Source organism: Spermophilus citellus (assembly GCF_964194105.1).
Source record: "Spermophilus citellus genome assembly, chromosome: 13".
Classification (NCBI taxonomy): Eukaryota; Metazoa; Chordata; class Mammalia; order Rodentia; family Sciuridae; genus Spermophilus; species Spermophilus citellus.
Window position 1 is genome coordinate 114,820,617 of NC_138193.1, and position 21,212 is coordinate 114,841,828.

The 21,212-nt window shown below is 53.6% G+C and overlaps 2 protein-coding genes across 2 annotated transcripts in view; one reads left to right on the forward strand and one right to left on the reverse strand.

Moving 5' to 3' along the window:
* ADI1 (acireductone dioxygenase 1) overlaps positions 1-21,212 on the forward strand; it is a 214,875-nt gene that overhangs the window by 16,902 nt on the left and 176,761 nt on the right. The window lies entirely within an intron of this gene.
* Positions 3,020-21,212, reverse strand: part of TRAPPC12 (trafficking protein particle complex subunit 12) — a 60,709-nt gene continuing 42,516 nt past the window's right edge. Inside the window, exons 7-12 of the mRNA XM_081264931.1 lie at positions 13,359-13,431; positions 10,700-10,773; positions 5,741-5,839; positions 4,705-4,805; positions 4,055-4,142; positions 3,020-3,813 (exon numbers count right to left, since the gene is read on the reverse strand). Coding sequence (XP_081121057.1) covers positions 3,571-3,813; positions 4,055-4,142; positions 4,705-4,805; positions 5,741-5,839; positions 10,700-10,773; positions 13,359-13,431 — 678 coding nt within the window. The 3' untranslated portion in view covers positions 3,020-3,570. The remainder of the gene's footprint in view (positions 3,814-4,054; positions 4,143-4,704; positions 4,806-5,740; positions 5,840-10,699; positions 10,774-13,358; positions 13,432-21,212) is intronic.

Below are 21,212 nucleotides of genomic sequence, written 5' to 3' on the forward strand. Positions count from 1 at the left end.
GGACAGCTTAGTGGGGCATGTGGGACTCACCAGCAGGACTTCCCAGCTGGTCCGTGGTCCCAACTGCACACTGCTGTGCCAGTGCACTGCAGAGTGGGACTTTCACTCCAGAGCTTCTTGGGGCACTCTATGTGCGAGACGCTGTTCCAGGACAGGCAAGCAGGCTGGCCAGGGTGCCCGTGTCTGTCTGCAGCTCCAGGTGGCCTCCACATTCTCAAGGAGCTGTGACAGCAGAGCAAGGCAAAGAAGACTGCGTGGCAAAGACAGTGTGGGCCCAGCCTCAAGTGTGGGCGCTCAGGGCCCACTCCAGGACCCGGGTGGGCGAAGACCTGGGCTCCCAGCGCTTTCCTTACTGCCTTGTGCAAGTCTTTGGGAGAGGGGTGGGCACACCGAGGTTTCCCCCAGGATCCCCCATCCCTGGTGCTGGTGAAGTGGGCCCAAGCCCTGGCCTGATTTGAGTGGTGGTGGACCTGGCCCAGGGGCGGAAATGTGACAGGGCCTCCACCCAGCTCTGCCGGACACCACTGCAGAGGAGAGCGCCGAGGGCTCCTTGAGCGCGTTCCATTTGAACAGTACCCTTGATGTCCAGGGGGAGGCAAGGTGGGAGCACTGCAAGTTCAAGACCCTGCCTCAAAATAAAAAGGGCTGGGATGTAGCTCAGTGGTAGAGCAGCCTGGGTTCCCAACAAGCCAAAAAAAGAAAAGAAACAGATGCGGAGCATGCTCGGAGAGCGTTTCTAGGCAGGTGCCATGGTCCGAGAAGCCTGTTGTGGATCGCTTCTCCCGTGATCAGGGGGAGAAACGAGGCATGCCGAACAGGCGCGTCACCATTTGTTACCAGTGACGATAACAGTAGTGGTTGGTGGGAAAACAGCTGCTTGTACTGCCAGGTTTAGGTAAGGGCTGGGCTTCCTGGGACAGTGGACTCCCCTTCTGTGTGTGCATGAGTGTGTGCTGAGCCGTGTGAGGCTTGGCCACAGCTCCCCCGGCACCGTGTCTGTTCTTGCTCCTTTCCTTGAAGGTCCTGTACTGGGTGGAGCGTGTGCCCTGGAGACAGCAGTAGGGTGAGGAGGGTGGGAGGCCCTTGAGGGGGCTTCCAGGGCTGACAGGGGAGGAGGTGCCCACGCAGCACCTGTAATGGAGGGACATCAAGACCCTGAGTAGCACAGATCATGGCCGCGCACTCAGGACCACCTTCCTACGCTGCACTACAGCCTCCGTCTGCAGCCCGCCCCCGCAGGTGGGAAGGTCCTCCTTGTCTGTTCCTGTCGCTGAGTGTGCCCGTGAAGCTCAACTCGCAGGCCTGGGCCCTGCCTGGAGAGGTCAGTGTGTCTTTTCCTGGACATCTGTGGCCCCTGGTGTGTTTGTTCTGACCATGTGGTGCCCAGGACTGGGGCTGGGAACCCTGGTGCTCAGCTTCCCTGCCTGGCTCAACCCAGTGGGACAGAATTATTCTGTCTGTACCAGTGATGACCCTCTTCTGTCCCTGGTGGCAGCAAAGGCACTTAGCACAGCCTCTGTACCTCTGAGGCCCCACGAGAGAGCGGCCTGCACGTCTAGCCCTGAGCCCACGTGCAAGGCCCCAAGTCGTTCCTTTAGTCCAGGGCAAGGCCTGAGGACGGCAGGGGTGGGAGGCACCCAGAGGGCCTGGGAAGCTCCCGGGGGGATGCTGGGACGCTGCTGAGAGGGAGGCTGAGCACCACAGCAGTGGAGCGGCACAGTGGCCAGAACGAAGGGGAGGCAGGTGTGGACCCCCAGGATGCCAGCTGTGGGGTCACAAAGGCTTCCAGCCCCACAGAGGACAGGCAGGTGTGACTGGGGGAACACAGAGAGATGGCTGGGAGTGGGAGAGGGAGGCCCCCAGGCCATCCCAAGGCTGTGGCCCTCAGGCAGTGTAGACAGCGGCTGGGCCTACACCGGAGTACTCCACCCGTAACAGACACTTGCCATCAGCTCTCCATTTTGAGCACATGCCAAACTGCCTCACCTGCACAGCAGTGACAGGGTTCCCAGCTTGCACAACACTGGGAGCCTGGGGGGCCGGCGGACCTGGAGCGCAGCCAGGCCCAGGTCCACATGCTGGAAGCCTTGGGGGAGAATGTTCCTTTCTGGGAAGTCTCTGGGGCCACGGCTGCTGCTGGCCCAGGGACTCCCAGTTGAGGTCCCCGAGCTAGCCCTTCCTCTTGGGGGAATGTGGACTGACCCAGGACTCGGTCATATGGGACCGCTCAGGGGGGAAGGCGTGACAGCCCGACATGGGGGGCAGCGGCTGCTATGCTATGACCCGAGTGCCTCTGCTCACAGGGAGGCGGCTTGATGGGCGGAACCTTGACCTTTTCCCTGCTGCTTGGCTCGAGTCTAGTGGGAGCCTGTCCCATCCATCTGCTTCCACCACGTGGTTCTGTGACCCCAGGAGATTCCCAGACTCGGGGAAGAGAAGCGCCATCTCTCATCCCCGAAGCCAGACTGAAGGAAAACTTCACGGGGAAGGCCTTTGGGCTTCTTAGAAACAAAGACAGGGTCTCGCCTGTGCCTAAGCTGGACTTGACCTTCGGGGCTCAAGTGATGCTCCTGTCTTGGCTTCCTGAGTGGTTGGGAGGACAGGTGCACTGGCTTGTTTTTCCTCTTATTATAGAGAAAAGTTTTCAGGCCACACCTGTGTTCAATGATTCTCTTGTCTGCCTCTTGAATTTTTTTAAAATACTTTTTTAGTTGTACGTGGACCACAGTACCTTTATTTTATTTATATGAGGTGCTGAGGATCGAACCCAGTGCCCCGCATGTGCTAGGCGAGCGAGCGTGTGCTCCACCACTGCTGAGCCCCAGCCCAGCCCTTCTCCTATTTGAATGTGTAATTAATCCATTTGAACCAACACCTTGGGACTGGGTGCCTGGCAGAGGCTGTATCTTTCCACTGTACAGTGAAAAGAAACATGGTTTTGAGCAATAAATGTTTAAATCAGAGTATTTAAGTTATTCTATTTTAAAGTGTATTAGAAAAACTAGACACTTAAAGGAAGTCAGTTGGTGAAGTGTAGAATTTTAAGTTCTTCAGAGTGGAGTCTAAGGAACAGGCCCTGGCTCTCAGACCCAAGTGCAGGGTGCCCGGGGCCTGGTCCCCGAGAGCTCTGCCCGTCTGTTGGAGTCTGCACCTGGGCTCCTTACCCACCCCTCCCGAAGGTAGCCAGTGCCCGCCGGCCGGCGGGGGGGGGGGGGGTGAAGCCTGCAGGAGGGCCGAGGCAGACAGAAGACTGGAGCTGCTGCCTCTGGACCGTGATTCACTCAACCCTCCCATGAGAACAGCTGCCATCACACCTTCCAGCTCTTCTCTGGTAGGCTTACAACGAGTGACTGAAGAGGGCAGCCTCCACGAAGAAGCCGGGGCCCCCTGTGGGCACACAGCACTGTGGGGCTGGAGGTCGGCCAATGGCGCAGCCGTCTGGTCTGACGGTGGCCCTGGCTCCAGCGCAAGGCGGCACTGAGCCTGGCAGAGTGGCAGCAGCACGTGTGCCCGGTGTTCACAGTGCACAGAGGTCACTGGTGTGGGCCAGGACACCCTGCCCTGGTGGGCCTAGGCCAGCTTGAGGCACTGTGTGTTGAAGCTGTCCCCTTCCTTGCCCGCGACGGCCTCGAGCAGGCTCTGCTTCTTCTGCACGCTCCGCGAGGACTCCAGCTCATACATGGTGGTCAGGTTGAAGAGCACGCTCTCATGCAGGTAGTGCTTGGGGTCCTGCTGGACCATGGCCTCCAGCTGCCGCAGGGAATCCTTGAGTTTGCCCAGGTAAAGCAGACACACAGCCGCATTGTTGTTGGCCTGAGGGACAGGAGACATGCAGAGGCAGCAGGACACCCGCCGTTGGCTCCCACTGCTACCTTGGGCCCTGGCAGAGCCTAGACCCCTGCTTCACACCACCCAGGGCCCAGGGCCCTCTGCAGCTGCACGGTGCCAGCAGTCTGCACAGAGTCAAGGGCCTGGGTTTGCCAGGATGCCCACTTCTTAGTCCCTAAGACACTGAGGGCTCTGTGTGTCCTAGGACTGTTCTTGGGATTCTTACCACTGCATTTGTGGGTTCCATCCTCAAAATCTCTGTGAAGAATCTATGGGCTTCCGCAAAGTTGTTCTGGCCGAGGTAAAGGAAGGCTCTGTAACACAAGCACAGGGAAGCAGGGAGCCCCCGCATGATGGCCTCAGACATGCACCAGGGGACAGGAGCACCTGCTCTTTAGGGAGCCCCTGCTCAGATGGAGGCTGCGCCCTCCCGGCCGTGGACCACACTGCACGTGCTGGCTAGCAACCACAGCTCCCAGCTGTAACTGAACCTAGAAAACTGCTGAGAAAACTAGCCCCTGCCCTGCCCCATGTCCACTTCTGACTTCCCGTATGCTTTTTACTCGCTGCAGGTTCATCCTAATGAACACACGCACCCAAAGCTGCCACATTTCACTCATGAAAATGGTTCTTAGGGACTAGGACAGGTCCCCACGGTGGGTGTGCCAGGGACAGTGTGGAAACAGGGCCACATGAGCAGTACTTTGAAGAAAACACTTTGTTTTTATGGCTGCCATTCTAGAAGACACCAGTGTGCCTCCAGGCCGGGACTCTGGGCCTCAGCTCGGGGATGGTGGAGCTGGAGAGGGACGCGTTCACTGGGGAGAGAGGCTCGCAGGGAAGCTGACACACGCATCCTCGGTGTAAATCATTTACCTGTTCATTAAAACCATTATTTTACCCTGTAGTCCATCCAGTTTTTGTGTTACTTTCTCAACATCTTGAAAATACTTTTCAGCTGTTTTTATGTCTCCAATCTGCTTGGACAAAACCATCTTGTTAGTGGACAAATTAGAGCTATTAAAGCTACCCCCACATACACAACACAGGCCAAAGAGCCTGTAGGCCACGCCATGCTTCTTCCACTTCCTCCAGAAGGGCTGACATAAAGCCGTTCTAGAGACTGCAGAAATGCAGGCGTTGCCTTGATGTGGGGTTTGAACACAGTAGCCACACGCTGTGGGGACTGAGGCCATGTGTGTCTGAGGCTGGCTTCTCTGAGGCTCTTTCAAGAATCTGCCATGGCTGAGGCTGCCTGTGAGCCCTGAGTACTGACCCAGTGCCACATGCCTTAGGACAGAGCCTCGCACTGGCTTTCCTGTGTCTGTCAACTGGGATCCTTGTCTAAAACAGCAGAGTCAACCCTGCTGGATCTAACTCTGGAACCCCCTTGGCACCCCATCCCCCGTGCTGTCCTCTACGCTGACCGCCTCTTGCTCTTGCCCTCTACCCTGACTGCTTCTTGCTCTTACCCTCTACCCTGACCACCTCCTCTTGCTCTTGCTGTCTACCCTCACCACCTCTTGCTCTTGTCCTCCAACACTGCTAGGCACGTCTTTTGATCTGTCCTGAGAACACAGAGCACCAGTAGGATGGCTCTGGAGAGCTGAGCTGGAAGATTTCTTCTGGTTTGTTCAATACTAATCGCAACGGGACAGTTCCTCACATTCTCCACTTCAATGTCTCTGGTGAAAATTCCTGCCAACTCACTCTGAGCACCCCTCCTTCCCCACGTCTAAGACAGTGGCTTCACAGTCAAGTCAGAACCACTGCAAAGAAACCCCATTTTAATGGCTACACCAATCTGAGCTAATTTTGAACCGTTCCTTGTATTGACAGACTTGCTGCGAATGAGGCCCTGCTTGGGCGGGGCAGCCTGGCTCTGCCCTGGAGCCCCTGGGAGCACAGGTACCTGCAGGAGGATGCGGCCGATGCCACTCAGCAGCTGTGGCTCCTGCTCTGGGTAATACTTGATGACCATGCGGTATGCATCCACAGCCAGCACGTAGTCCTGTGAAGAGACCCGAAAGCTCAGTGTGAGCTACAGACACCACTCTCAGTCTGCACATCAGGAAGAGCACAACTACCCATAACACACATGTGGAGTGAGGACACACATGCAGCTCTGAAGCGGGGCTCTGAGCTGAGTCAGTTGCATGTTCTTCTGTCACTCAGGGGCACAGGGTCAGTGTCCCTCTCCTGTCTTCCAGGGAACAGCTCATCTCTGACTTTCTCTCCCACAGACTACAGAGTGGACCAGCATCACCATTCCCCAAACACAATCCATATTTCCCATACTAGAAATTGAGGCAAACATCAGTGTTTATAGCAGCTCAATTCACAATAGCTAGACTATGGAACCAACCTAGGTGTCCTTCAATAGATGAATGGAAAAAGAAAATGTGGTATCTACACTCAATGGAATATTACTCAGCTTTAAAGAAGAATGAAATTAAGGCATTTGCTGGTAAATGGGTGGAGTTGGAGAATATCATGCTAAGAGAAATAAGTCAATCCCAAAAAACCAAAGGCCAAATGTGTTAGTATGTGATGCTAATTCACAATAAGGCGGGGTCAGTAGAGAATAGCGTTACCATAGATTAGGTAGAGGGGAGTGATGGGAGGGCACGGGAGCGGATGTGGGATAGGAAGGGTGGAAGAATGAAACAGAGGTTGTGCTTTATGTATCCACATGACTGCATAACTAATGTGGCTCTACGACATGTACACTCAGAAACATGGGAAATTATAGCCCATTTATGTAGGACACATGAAAGTGCACAAATGCATTCTACTATCATGTATAACTAATTAAAATAAAGAATAAAAGTGTTTTAAAAAAAGAAATTGAGGCAAAATCCCTACAGTCAAATAAACAACTCACAAGTCAACTTTGCAGGGAGAGCAAGCCTGACATTCCATGTCGTTTTTCCACAGCAGGACACCTGAGTGCCACCTGCTCCCCGCAGCACCCAGGAAGCTCCTGCTGTTGCAGACACTGCACAGGGGCCCTGAGAGAGGCCTTGCGGCCACCATGTTTGGCATCTGCACTCTGCACAGGACCTCAGCCTTCGTGCCTCTTGAGTCTGTGCGTCTTGAGAAACAGGCACCCTGCCCCTGCCGCGGTCCCTCCTCCAGGCAGGGCCTGTCTGTCATTGACCTGTGAGAGTGGCTGGAGTGCGCCTCCAGGTGTTAGCTGGTCTTGGGCGGGGCTGTCAGTCACAGGGGACACAGAGGACTGCCCCCCCCCCCACGCCCCCCCGGGTCTGCAGTAGGAGCGGCCGAGCCCGAGTGGCAGCCTGTGCTGAACTCCCTCCTGTGGGCAGCAAGGTGGCCACCCACAGACTCGCCTCCTGGCTGACTCACTGTAAGCCCCAGAAGGTACTTTTATTTTATATTCTTCTACATTTTCCATTCCCTCAAACTGGGACTGGAGTTGCTAGTTTGCTAATTGGGATGTTATAAAGAAAGACAGACGACAAGTCAAGTTCCAGTTTGGCAGGAAGAAAACAGAGCCTCTCCAGGCTGGTACCTTCCTGGCAGCTCATTAAAACTAATTTTACTCCAGGCCAGATGCTCGCGAGGAGCCAGACAGCACACGCCTCCCTCTCCGCTCCCACGGCACTTGCTATTTTGATAGAGACAGGGTCTCACTAGTTTGACCAGGCTGGCCTTCAACTTGCCATCCTCCTGCTTCAGCCTCTCGAGTTGTGGGGCTACAGGCCTTGCCCCGGGCTTACTCAGCAGGACATCTCCCTGCCTGCTGCTGCCTGTGGCTGGACTTACCCGCTTCTAAGTGGGAGTGAGAGGGTGAGACCCCACAGAGGTGGATCTGTGAGCAGCTCCTCGGGCCTAGGGAGGGCTGAGGCCAAGGCTGAGGAGGGACACACCATCTTGGGGCTGGTAAAGGCCAGGTGGCAGACAGGGAGGCTCCAGAAGCCTGTCTCTGCCACTCCTGGGAGGGCTGTGGCCCAGGGCCTCTCTGCTGCTGGGAGGTGTCCACTCTGATCTGACACCCTTTACCTCAGCCCTGGGGCCTCTGTGCTGCTGGGAGGTGTCCACTCTGATCTGACACCCTTACCTTAGGTTTCCAGTGAATAAGAGGCACACTCAGGTCAGTATGGCCTCCGAGTGTCCCTGGGCTGTGCCGTGCTCCACCTGTGTTCTGCCAAGATGGCCACTGTGAGAGCACCAGCACCCCAGCGTGGAGGGCCGGCAGTGAGCTCCGCCAGGATGACTTCTCCCAGAGTCAGTGTGGGCTAAACGGGGGCGTGGAGCTGTGCTGGAGAGCTGCCCTGAGCTCACTGTTCTCAGTCAAACTGCTCATTCCCCGGGTGGGGGAACAGAGCCCCCTGAGGGGCCTGGCTGACGGGAGCTCCTGAGAGAGCCCACTCAGCCCTGATGGCACAGTCTGGCTTTGAGAGGAACATGGACACTTCATCCAGGGACAAACTGACTCTGCACAGTTTCCACAGTGACTCTGGCTGCAAAAGCAGCCTTTTGGCCACTCCGGACCAGGGATACTTTGTGTCACGGCTGAGTGTGGGCAAGGAGTGCATTCATGTTCTTTCCACAGGTGACAAGCCAGGACAGGGGGAGTAGGGGCACCTGGAGGGATGTAGACTTGGGAGGCACCCAGAGAGGCTGGGCAGTGAGCTGGTGCCCCTGTGTGGCCTGCCAGCACAGGGGCCTCAAGGCTACCAAGAAGAACAGCAGGCCTCAGGCCAGCCTGGGAAACTTAGCAAGACCTCGTCTCAAAGTAAAATAGGTTGATGGGAGAGTGCCTGTCGCATGTTCAAGGCCCTGGTTCCATCCCAGCACCATAAACAGGCTTAGGGAGAAGAAGTGACATTTACGAACTGAGTACTGTGGGCTTTCCCTGGCTTGGTTATATGGGCATGTCATATGTGCCCTTACAGCGCAGTATGCAGATATATGGGGTTGGAACATACAGATAGGTTTCTCATCATTAAGAAGTTAAGTTGATATTTACTTCACCATAACAGAAATGCTATTTAAAATATTAAATGGCTGATTAAATAACTCATTGTTAGCCCATGCACGGAATTTAATGACACCAGACCCCCACTGCTGCAATACCGAGCATGCTCACTAGATGGCAATAGACTGCGCATGCTGGATGGGCCTTAATTGTAACATTTTTCACTCTTTTTTAAAATTCATGAAAATAAAAAAGATTCAGTAAACTTTCAAATTAAATTAGGTCATTTAAAAAAATTCTTGAAAAGCCATGGTATGTTCTGTACTGAGTCCCAACAACATAGGTAGAGGCCTTACATTGGTGTATGGTGTTGCGACTGCACCACAACAAAGAAAAGCACTTTTTATTCTACAATCTTCTATGAATGCCCCTTAAAAAGTGCAAGTCCAAGCCCAGCAGTGGACTTCCTTCCCCTGGAGTTCCAGCCCACGAGGGACTTAGAGGGACTTTCGTGCTGCGGACTTGTGATTGCACAAGCTGTTCTGGCAACCAGAACTGAGAGGCCTTTGAGGGAAGCCTGCGAGGGTGTGGAGGGGCGGGCTCGCTGTGGTTGCTCAGACTGCCAAGTGGAGGGCAGAGAGGACAGGAGCCAGGTGCTGGGCGCCTAGTTATCCCCAAGGCCCCGCTCTGGCCCACAGGGTGCTCCCGGGAGGTGTGAGGCCAGCTCAGAGGGGGCAGGCCCTGCTGACAGGGATAGAGGGGAGGACGAGAAGGAAGGCAATGGAAAGAGGGGGGAGAGCAAGGAACAAAGTGGCCCTACAGCAACCACCTTTTCAGAAATATCTTAGAGAAGAAAACACCCATTCTGAGAAAAAAACCATAGAACTCCTTAAAAAACACGCTTTCCTTTGTGTGGAAAGGGGAGAGAGAGCTGTGTGACGTCAGAGCTGGGAGGGAACCAGAGGCAGCCATCCCTTGCTGTGTTGTGAGGAAGCCGAGGCTGGTGGACAGAGGAGGTGTCCAGGTCACTGCACAGAGGGCAGGCTCATGTTCTGCCCCTTTTGCACCAGCAGAAGGTAGGGACCAGAGGTAGGGACCCTGAGTGGGTGCTGAGGCTGCACACCTTCCTACCTGGACAGGTGAGCTACTTATGGACGCAGCACTCTCCAGGGTTGCCGAGGCCTCTGTGTGTAATGTGGGGCTGCCACACCAGAGCTAAAGAGGGGTCGGAGTGCAGAGCCCGTCCAGGAGCGACCGTGGGTAGCCTGGGAGCCGTGAGCCTGGCAGGAGCGCTGCCCATCTCAGAACAGCCCAGAAGATGCTCATGGTGCTGCTCTGGAGTGGCTGCCGCTCCAAGGCTGGGCTCCAGGACTGCTGGGCAGCTTCAGAACTCAGTGGAGGACAGCTGTGCCCAGGGTGGAGGCAAGCAGTCATGGGCTGCATTTGAAACACAGAAACTGAAGAGCACTATTGCCTAGGCTGAGGGCCATGTGCAGCAGAGCAGGCTGGGAGAAAGGAATGACTGGCAGGCCCCACGCATTCCTCGATTATCACACAGGTTCTCGGGTGGAAAGCTTTGGGGTGCGTGGGGTTGGTGGGGTTGCTTGACCTCAGAAGTCATAAGCATCAATCAACACTGAGTGGGGATGGAAGGAACCCACCAAAGCCGGGAACAAAAGAACCTGCCTGAGTGGAATTCAGAGGAAGATAAGGGGGATGACCCATGTTTGTATGATTAAGATTGACCACATCAATCCTGCCTTCTAGAAACGACACAGATTCAGCCCTAGGGTGTCACTGAACTCCACTGAACTGCCTGGGGCTTGGCTGGACTCTGCTCAGGAACATCACCTGCTCTCGCCCAGTGCACCAGCCCCTCTCCGGCCCTCCTCTGGACACACAGCGCTCCGCAGCTGGCTAGCCACGTACCTTCATCAGGAGCAGGCAGTTTGCCATGGAGTACAGCACCCGGCCCAGACGTGACCTCCACAGCTGAACGGAGGCTGCAAAAGAAGAGCAGCTTGTCAGAGTGTAGCTACATCAAAGGTCGGGCCTGTGGTGGCCGGGCCTATGTGGCCAGGCTTTCTGAAGTCTGATTTAAAAGCCTCTCTTGCTAACACCACGGACTCCAGCCCAGAATATTCATCCTGCTGAGGGTTACACTCGAGGCAAGATGCACAGCAGGCACATCTGGAGGGCCTCAGTGGCTCCAGGAAGATGCATGCTGCAGAAAGGCTGTAGCTTAGCCTCAGCTCAGGCAAAGGCCCTGGAAATCCAACAGGAGCACCAGGTTAGCACTCCCAGAAAGGCACCAACCTGCCTGTGGCTGCGCCCAGGTGGGAAGGGCCTCAAGGAGCTAGCCACGAGAGGCCACAAGGCTCCTGCACCCCCCAGGCAGGGGTGGCAGGGAAGCAGGTTCTCCCCAGGCTCTGCACCGGCTGGCTCTGCTTTAGTTCCTAGGACAGCTTCCCAGGCCTTGGCTCCTTCATCTTTTAAAGGGAAACAACAATCCCTGGCCTCTTTTCTTCACAGGGCTCTGTGAGGGTGAACCAGCAAATGAGTACCAAAGTCCACCTGGACAGGTGAAAGCAGCACAAGGCCAGCTCCCATGGACGGCTGGTGCCCGCTCTCTCCCGCTGCACCCACTGCTCATCTGCCATCCTTCCACTGAGTCCAAACCTCCAGGGCCTGTCCTTCTATGGTTCTCATGGGCTCCATGGCTCCATAGAGAGGCCCCATAGCGGCTTCTGGCACGAGGGAGGGCTGGCCTATGGCTTTGTTTACATTCTGAGGTCACTGGGAGTGAGTTCTGTGCTGGGGACTCAGCTGACTTCAAAGTTTGTATTTCACTGATAATTAGGTTGAGGCCCAGAGAAGCAAGGGTGTGTCATCAGAACCCCTGGTCAGTGAGCCTTGCCCTGGGCTCAGTCCACTCCTCCAGAGGAACCCACGCTGCTGGAAGGCAGGAAGGGCTTGCTGCGGGATGGCGCGGGGGTTGGGGTAGTGGTGGTGGTGGGGGACACAGGCCCAGGCACACCTCCGGGCAGGCCTAGGGGCTTCCCCTACCAGCCAGCACCGCTGCCCTCTGAGATCATGGCTCCCTGGAGCCAGGCTTCCCCGGCTCCCAGAGACATGGGCACGCCCCGTCCTCCAGCACTCACACACCTGCAGCTCCTGTCTTCTCACCGCTTCCTTCTCAATGAGCCTCGGTGCGGCTGGGCGCAGTGAGCCGGTTGTGCCTGTGAGAGCCCCAGGAGTGGGACCACACACTTTGCCTCGATGTGCTCGCATCAAGTGCAGGGCGGGTGTCAGGGTGACGCCTCCCCCAGCCGGCCTCGTAGGCACACACACAACAGACAGACAGCACACCCACACCCACCGGAAACACAGACACAACCACACACAAACCACACCCACACCTCACACCATGCACACACCTACCTACCCACACATCCCACACATGTGATTTCTCCAGGAAATCACATGCAGTTTCTCAAGGATGGAGGGCACAATGGGGACCCAGGGTGACGCCCCTTCCCCACATGTCCCTCTTGCCTCCGGTCTCACTGACCCAGCTCAGTGCCCTGGGCCCGACAGGGGGTCCCCCCAGCTCTCTTCTCTTCCCACATGTGAACACCTAATGGCAGTTCTGGAGAGCCCAGGTGTATCAGGCCTGAGCCAGCAGTGATGTGGATCTGGGAGTTTACTGAGCAGGTGGCCGTGGGCAGGAGGCAGGGGTAGGGATGAGGGAAGGAGGCCTCGCTGGGAGTTCGTGTGGAGCTGGGGCTGCAGCACCCTGGAGGCTCACCCCCACAAATCAACTCAGTGCTGCAGCCAGGACACCTGCTGAGGTGTGAACCTGTCCCCACTTCACAGGGCAAACACCAGCCCCACAGTCCGGCTCGTGGTTTCGAGGAAGGGGCCTTGCGGTCACTGGGGGCCTCTGAAGGCTTTAGTGGCTTTATAAGAAGGGCTAGTAGCGTGCTTGCTTGGCCTCTCCATGGGATGACGCCCTCTGCCACGTTACGACGCAGCGAGAAGGCCTGACCAGATGCCACTGGGAGCTCTTGCATTTCCCACCCCAGAACTGGAAGCCAAATAAACAGGCAGAGGCAGTGACCTTCTCAAAATATAGATCTGCACCCACAGCGACCCCGAGCCCTGGGGTGTCACCCTGTTTCCTGCAGAGGCTGCACCCTGGACCACCTCCCCAGCCACTCTTCCTGCAGCACTGGCTCATGTCTGGTCCCACCCTGCTCCCTCCTGCCATGGGGGGCAGACCCAGGTGGGTGAGGTGCCCTTCCTGCGTGGGAGGCCTCCTGAGCCACAGGCTGGGCTAGGCCCTCTGTCAAGGCTCTCTCAGAACCACCACCTGGGGGAGGAAGGTCACCTGCGTGGGTGACAGGTGGGTTAAGGTGCATCTTCTTCCCTGTGGATAGGCGCAGGTCTAAATCTGCACACAGGTCTGCAGCATAGCCACAGGGCTCAGCTTGCCAAGAGGAAGGAGTGAGTGACTGCGTGACTGTCCCAAGAGGGAGAGAGGAGGAGTCCCAGGGCCTGTGCGGCTCTGCTGAGAGGAGATGCTCACCTTGCCGGCTCTCTGGTGTGACGCTGCTCATGCCCCCGTCTTCAGCTAGACCTTGCTCCAGGTTGGCTAAGATCTGCAGTCATTTCAAACAGGAAAACAAAACCATAAAATTGAGTTTGCGTCTAGACTTGTCACAATATATTCCAGGTAGAGCAAATTTCTCTGGATGAAAACCAATCTGTCAAGGAATGTTCACACGGACACATCTCAAAGGCCATGATGACTATCACTCAGAGGTGACAGCAAAGAGAAGGACCTGTTCTCTGCGGAAGGTGGAATTTGGGTTTATGACACTCGTAAACCACAACAAGACACTGTGCATAGGGACACGTGGCTTTTCTTTTTAAGAAAAGCATCAAGTATGTGACACATGAGAGTGATTATTAACTTTTGTGGAAATATCAGTCTCATTCTTCCAGGCACCATGAGGGGCTGTGGCCTTTTTAAATGTACTAAATAAATATTGTGCAGCTGTCGCTTCATGTAGATCGTACTGCTTGGTTAATAACTCTTGGTTGCTTCTTCCACGTTTTGGTTTACACTGAAAGACAAGTTGCTGTGGCCACTATCATTTAGGTACAGATTTTATTATTTTCTTGAGGTGAAGGACAGGAATTAAGAATAAAGACTATTTAGCAGGGAGACAGCAGCCTCATGCCGTTCACTGTGGGGAAACCCCTTTCTCTCACCAGGCCACCTACCCAGCCTCCACTCCAGCGCGAGCAAGGAAGCCATGGTTCTATAGCCCGCTCGCCTGTGAGAGAGGACAGCAGTGGCTGTGAACCTCGACCTGTGGCATGCCTGGGGTCTTGCATCCAATGGTCTCCTGGCTAGTCTGTCTTCTGAGGGGGTCACGAGACCACAGGCCGACAGGGAGCCTCAGGGCTGCTGTGCAGTTGCAATCCCTTGCGCTGGAGGAGAGGAAGCCCAGTGGAACCCTGACCATGCAGATGGCCAGTGCCACTAGGATTAGGGCCACCAGTTCAGTGATCCTGGGCAGGGGGTGGAAGCTCTGTGTGGAGGGCAAAAGCAAAGGTGGAGAGCAGTGCTGAGGCAGGTCGCTCAGCAGAGGGCCGGCGATAGCCCCGCCTGCCCCGACACCACAGCTCACCACTGCACTCTGCTGACCCCCGACCTGAGGGAGCCCTGTGCCTATGAGCCCTGTGTTCCAGTGGGCTTCAGGGAAAAGAGGGGCAGCCCCGATGGGCACATGCTGGGAGGAGGATCCAGCGCCACAGAGGCCAAGAGGCGCCCAGAACAGAAGCTCCACCAGACCAGCAGGAGCAGAGCACGAGGGCACTCCCCGCTGCTCTCCTGTCCTCCTTTTGGAGAGTCAGCTTCATTTGCTGGTGCCTGTCCACAGAGTGCGGAGGGCACTGAGGTCGAGAGGGAGCTACAGCTGCCCTCTGCGAGGAGCCCACATGCCAGGTAGGGGGACTCCGGCAAAGCTCTTCGGGGTCTGCAGAGGCCCAGGCTGCAGAAGTGTGTGAGCACAGGGGAGGCTCAGCCATGACAGTGGGCCGTTTGCCTCGGGTGTCTGGTCCTCAGCACTGCTTCCCATGTTAGGGCACTGTTGAATGAAAGCTGTCTGCAGGTCCCCTCCAAATCAGAAGTGCACACCACGTGACCCATCAGAAACCCTGGTTCACAGTCAGCAGCTTGCAGAGCTGCCAGAGCCAGCCTTCTGCACTGCTGAGCAACAGCACATTGGCCACCAAAGGCCACCTCTACACTGAGAGTGACCACAGCCAGCCCTCTGCACTACTGAGCAGCAGTGCACTGACCAGCAAAGGCCACCTCTACACTGAGAGTGACCACAGCCAGCCCTCTGCACTGCTGAGCAGCAGTGCACTGACCAGCAAAGGCCACCTCTACACTGAGAGTGACCACAGCTATCCCTTTGCACTGCTGAGCAACAGTGCACTGACCAGCAAAGGCCACCTCTACACTGAGAGTGACCACAGCCAGCCCTCTGTACTGCTGAGCAGCAGTGCACTGACCAGCAAAGGCCACCTCTACACTGAGAGTGACCACAGCCAGCCCTCTGTACTGCTGAGCAACAGTGCACTGACCAGCAAAGGCCACCTCTACACTGAGAGTGACCACAGCCAGCCCTCTGCACTGCTGAGCAACAGTGCACTGACCAGCAAAGGCCACCTCTACACTGAGAGTGACCACAGCCAGCCCTCTGCACTGCTGAGCAGCAGTGCATGTGCCAGCAAAGGCCACTTCTGTACACGAGGGCAACACATAGCCTGTCTGTAGCGAGCTAAGCTGCTGCACCTTGAAGGGACATTTGCGGATCATTTCCTAGTGATGGAGAGGTTCTCCTCAGCACATGCAGTGTTCTCCAGGAGACACCATGCATCAGGCTACAAAACAAGTCTCAGAGATCAAAGTGAATTAAAATGTCATGGTCTTCTCTGACTACTAGATCAAAAACTAACAGAAGAAACTTCAGAATACACACAGTCACTTAACACGTTATTGAACAATGTCACTGAATATATAAATCTAAAGGAACATTTAAAACTTTCTGGAAACAAATGAAAATGGAAAGAATGAACCTAAACTTAGGGTCAACAGCAAAAGTAATACTAAGAAGGAAGTTTACAACAAAACACTACCAAGAAGAGAGATTTCAAATAAAAACAGTGCATCTTAGGACCTAGAAAATGAAGAGAAATAAAGCCAAAATCAACATTAGGAAAGAAGTGACAGAGAGCAGAAGTAAGCCAAACTCAGACTGAAAAATACAAAAGACCATGAAATAATGAGTGGTTTTTAAATAAGATAAACAAAACTGACAAATCTTTAGCTAAGAAGAAAAGATCCAAAGAAATAAAGGTGAGGAGGCATTACAACTGAGACACTGATATCAGTACAGATTGTCATGAGCAACTCTAGGCTAACAGACTGAAAGACCTAGAAGAAATGAGCAGACTTCTGACACATACAACCTACCAAAACAGAACTAAGTTTAGGGCCACTATCATACTTAATGCGCAAGAGCTGAGAACATCTCCAAGGTCTAGAAGAAGACAATGCTTTTATTCAAATAGTACTGGAAGTTTTAGCCAGAGCAATAAGGCAAGAAAAAGAAATAGAAGCATACGAATAGGAAGCCAAAGTATTCCTATCTGCAGATTTTATGAATAAATATAGAAAAATCTAAAGGCTCATCAAAATACAAACATTTAATACAACATTTCTAGGTCTTCAAGATGCACTGTTAGGTTTTTTTTTGAAGCTTTCTCTTTTTGGTAGAGGTGTTTTGCTGTAAACTTCCTTCTTAGTATTACTTCTGCTATTGGCCCTTATGTTGCAGGATACAAAATCAATGTGTAAAAGTCAGCAACATTGGTTTTTTTTTTTTTTTTTTTTTTTTTTTTGGTACTGGATAGTGAACTCAGGGATGCTTAACCACTGAGCCCATCCCCAATCCTTTTTGTATTTTATTTAGAGACAGGGTCTCACTGAGTTGTTTAGGGCCTCACTAAGTTGCTGAGGGTAGCTTTGAACTTGCAGTCCTCTTGGCTCAGCCTCCTGAACTGTTGGGATTACAGGCATGTGCTATAGTACCTGGCTTCAGGAGCCTTTTAATACATCAATAACAAGACTGCTAAGAAAGCAAATATGAAAACAACTCCCTTCACAAATCAGCAGAGGAAATTAGCAGAGGAAGGTGACAGGGTGGAGGAGGGGAGGTCAGTGAAGGCACTAGGGCTGAAATGGAGCAAACGACGAGCCATGCAGGGATGAACATGTTAAGATGCTCGTGCTCTTATGTACACCTCAGTGCATTAATAAAAACCTGAAAAACAACATAAAATGGGCCAGAGAGCTACATGTGAGACACAAAACTAGAAGAAATCATAGGGGAAATTCTTCAGGACCTTGGCATGGGCAAGGTTTTCTGGATAAGACCCCAAAGCTCAGGAAACAAAAGCAAAAATAGACAAATGGGATTTTAGCAAACTAAAAAGCTTCTGAAAGCTAAGAAGACAATCAAGGCATGAAGAGACAACCCGAGGGATTGGAGAAAATATTTACTAGCAAGCAGTTATCCAGATACACATGAAACTCAGGAAACTTAACAACAACAACACGGGTGCTTCAATTAAAATGGTCAAATGATCTGAATAGATACAAAAGTATTTAAGGAAAAATGCTCAATATCATTAGCCATCAGGAAAATGCAAATCAAAATTACAATGAAATGTCATCTCACCCCAGTTAGAATAATTACTAGTAAAAATCTAAAAAACCAGCGGGTGCAGTGGCTCATGCCTGTGATCCCAGTGGCTCAGAAGGCTGAGACAGCAGGAACATGAGCTCAAAGCCAGCCTCAGCAACAGCGAGGTGCTAAGCAACTCAGTGAGACCCTGTCTATAAATAAAATACAAAGTATGGCTGGGGATGTGGCTCAGTGGTCGAGTGCCCTTGAGTCCAGTCCCTGATAATTCCCCCAAATAAATATTAAATAAAAATAAAAAACCAAGGGAGATGAGGAGAAAAGCTCTCATGCACTGTTGGTGAGAACGTGACGTAGTACAACCATCATGGAGAAGAGCATGGAGGTTCCCTGGAGGACTAAAATCAGATCCAGCAACCCCTTCTGGACATACAGCCAAAGGAAATACCATCAGCCTACCAAGGGAAAGCCCACGCCCACTACGGCAGCAGTACTCAAACAGTTACGTATGGAACCAGCCTAAGTGCCCATCAAGAGATGCACAGGTAAAGAAAGACTGCACACATGATAGCAGGGTGTTCATTAGCCACAGAGGAGAATGCAATCCTGCCACGTGCAGCAAAACGGGTGGAACTGGAGGACACCAGCCTGAGCCTCATGTTCTCTCACATGTGGAAAGTCAAGATGATGAGGTACAGCTGAGCACAGACTTGGGGCTACACAGCTTGGGAGGCAGGGGAGCGTGGCGTGGAAGGCGGGCGGGTGAAGGAGGCTGAATCAATCCGTGCCGTTGGTGGGCGCTCAAAGGAATATCCCACTGAGCCCCATTGATGTGTGCGATTCATACATGCTCACGAAAATAAAACAAAACTGTCCTAAAAATAACATTTATTTTTAAAAGAAAAAAGAAAGCCACCGTTGCTTAAAGCCACAGCTTTGGAGTGGTTTGTCCCATGGCAGTGGATAACCTATGCCTGAGGCAGCTCATTTTAGGCATGCCGAGGTCAGTGCTGCAGCACACTGGTTTTGTTCAATTGGGAGCTTCCATACGGGTTCCTCTTTGGAGTCCTGGAGCAGCCCCTCTCTGAAAGCAGCTGCACTCATGAGAAGAGGCTGCTGGCAGGGAGCGGGGGTGGAGGGCAGCACGGGGCAAGAGCTGCCTTCCTGAGAGGAGGGTCTGATGGGCCACACCTCAGTGCCTAGCACTGGCTTGTCCTGGGCTGCCTGGGAGGGACAGGCTGCATCCCAGCCGTGCAGACAGCCCCCAGCCATCCACTGGGGGGCGGGGAGGAATGAACACCTGGTGGTTTTGTCCAATGACAAAATTATATGAATGCCTTGAACCATCCCAGCTGACTGTCTTGTTCACAACAGGATTTAAAAAGGCAATTTGTACCCTATTCAGATTTAAAGGACCCAAAGCCTTGTTTGAGTTCTACGCAGTCATCTGGAAAGGTGGTGGAGCAGGTGCCCTAACTGGAAACAGACCCCATTAGTCTGGGGCCACAGTTCTCCAGAGGCTGAGAGGAAGGACCCTTCACACCTGCCCCTGGGGTGACTGACATGTGTTGTGTGGTGTGCTGGGACAGGACTTATGTGAGGCATCAGTACAGATGGCTGAGAGGTGGAACTAACTCAGGGATCTGAGGATTCACTGACCCTCTACAGTCCAGACTAAAGGGTAGGTCAGCTCTGTCCTGGATCTCCAGGAAGTCCAGGTCTCTCCCCTCTTCACCACCACATCCCAGGAGACATTTCAGTAAAGAGGCTTTCCAAAGGGATGTGTCTCTTGGAGCTGCTCCAGGGCACACAAGGAGTGTTAAGTACTCGCCAGGTGCCAGCACTGTGCTGAGCCCTGACTCAAAGCCCAGGGGTTGTGAGCAATACTACTCAGGCCAAAGAGGCCGGGCTGATCCAGGCGGAGCAGCTGGTCCCGCAGACAGCAAGGCAGGGCCGGATGTGGAAGTTCTCACTGTTTGCAGGGCTTCAGGACACCCTCCCAATCACTGCCTGTGGGGCAGCGTCCTCTGGAGCCTTCGTACCTTGAAGACACGTCTAGAAGGAAAGAGTACACAGTGCTGAGGAAACACGGCAAAGCATGCAGCATGTCAGGCCTTGTTACCATGTCAAGGGCCTGCTTCCCTGGGCTTCACATGCCTTGAGCTCACTGTGATGCAGCCAGACTTGTGCCAGGTGCAGGTGCCAGGTGGCTGCTGGCCATTCCCAAGTCCTGGCTTGTGATTTGCAGGGTACAATTGAGGGGCTTCTGGAGTGCAAATGTCCACTGTGAGCAGTCGGGACATAAATCCTGCAAGCCCTGATAACAAGGGCTGTTCCATTCCTTCAGGGGTGCAACAGCTTCTCCTGCAGGTGACCATCACCTCATGTTCTCAAGGGCAAGCTCACATGGCGTCAGGCGTGAGCCTCCAACTGAGGCCCTCGAGCCTGCTCCACTTCTCTCCAGGTGCCAGTCGTTCCCCTCCTCTCTTCTCAAGCCACAGTCAGCTTGCTCTCTGTGGGGAGCAGAACACTGAGCAAGGCAGCCCTTGGGGCCAGGCGGAGAGCTGGCTGCAGTGCACGTCCTCAGTATGCTGATGGTGGCCTGCCTGAGAGCAGCTGGCCAGTGACAGGCAGTGACGGCTGTTCTCACTTCCATTTCTAACTTTGTGTACAAATAAAACAGCAGAACTGAATACGTCCATCTGTCAGAAATCCCTTTTAGAAAAGCTATTAACCCCTTCTAGAGACCGAGCTCTCAACCACCAGCAGAGAAGCCAAATACACTGGCAGCACTGAATAGGTTTCTCTCCCTCCGCCTCCTCCAGATGTGGGTGAAGCTCTAAGGAAGGACTCCTTTGCCTCTGGTGCCCTCAGCAAGCTCTCGTGGGCTGGTGGGGGCTGCAGAACAAGCAGGTGGCATGGAGTTGCTCTGGAGACCATGCTGGGCACATCCACGTTGGCAGTGAATGAAGCACAAACTGATCAGACACCGTTACTGAAGGGTTCTGTATCTGCTTATGCAATGGCTCTTAGGAAGAGGTTCACTTGGCTTTTTCCCAACTGCCCTGACAAGTTCTCAGACCCAGGGGAGGAGATAGCCTGCAGAACTAGTGAGACACACGGAGAGCAAATCGGAGGCATCTGCTCTCAACAGCGCCACGAGTCTCTAGCCACGGCGCCACGGCACTCACAGTGAATCATGGCGTATTTCACTCTTCATTGGTGTAATTCCTTTGATCTACACATTTACTGATTCACTACCGGCTCAAATAGGTAAAACCAATACTTGACTCCTTTATAAAGAGCAGAGGGGTGTCCTGATAAAACTGGGCCCACACAGAAGCTCCTGACATCACCTTGGTCTGGAACTCACATGATGAACACACAGACTCTAATCATCCCTTGGTGAGTCTTCCAAACTAGGAAAAGTTCAGCTGCTTCTGAACAAATGACGGGTTCATGGATGCTGAGAATTCTGTAGTCAGTTATATTTTCCACTCTGCCTTGGTTACTAGGAAGTAGACACCAAATTTGCTTTGAACACATCTTTTATTGCACCAACTGTACTACTAGCTAAATTTTATTTCTTTGTCCCAAAGTCCTCATTTTTTTCAATAGAAAAGGTCTTATAAATGAATTCACACATTGCATTAGTCTTG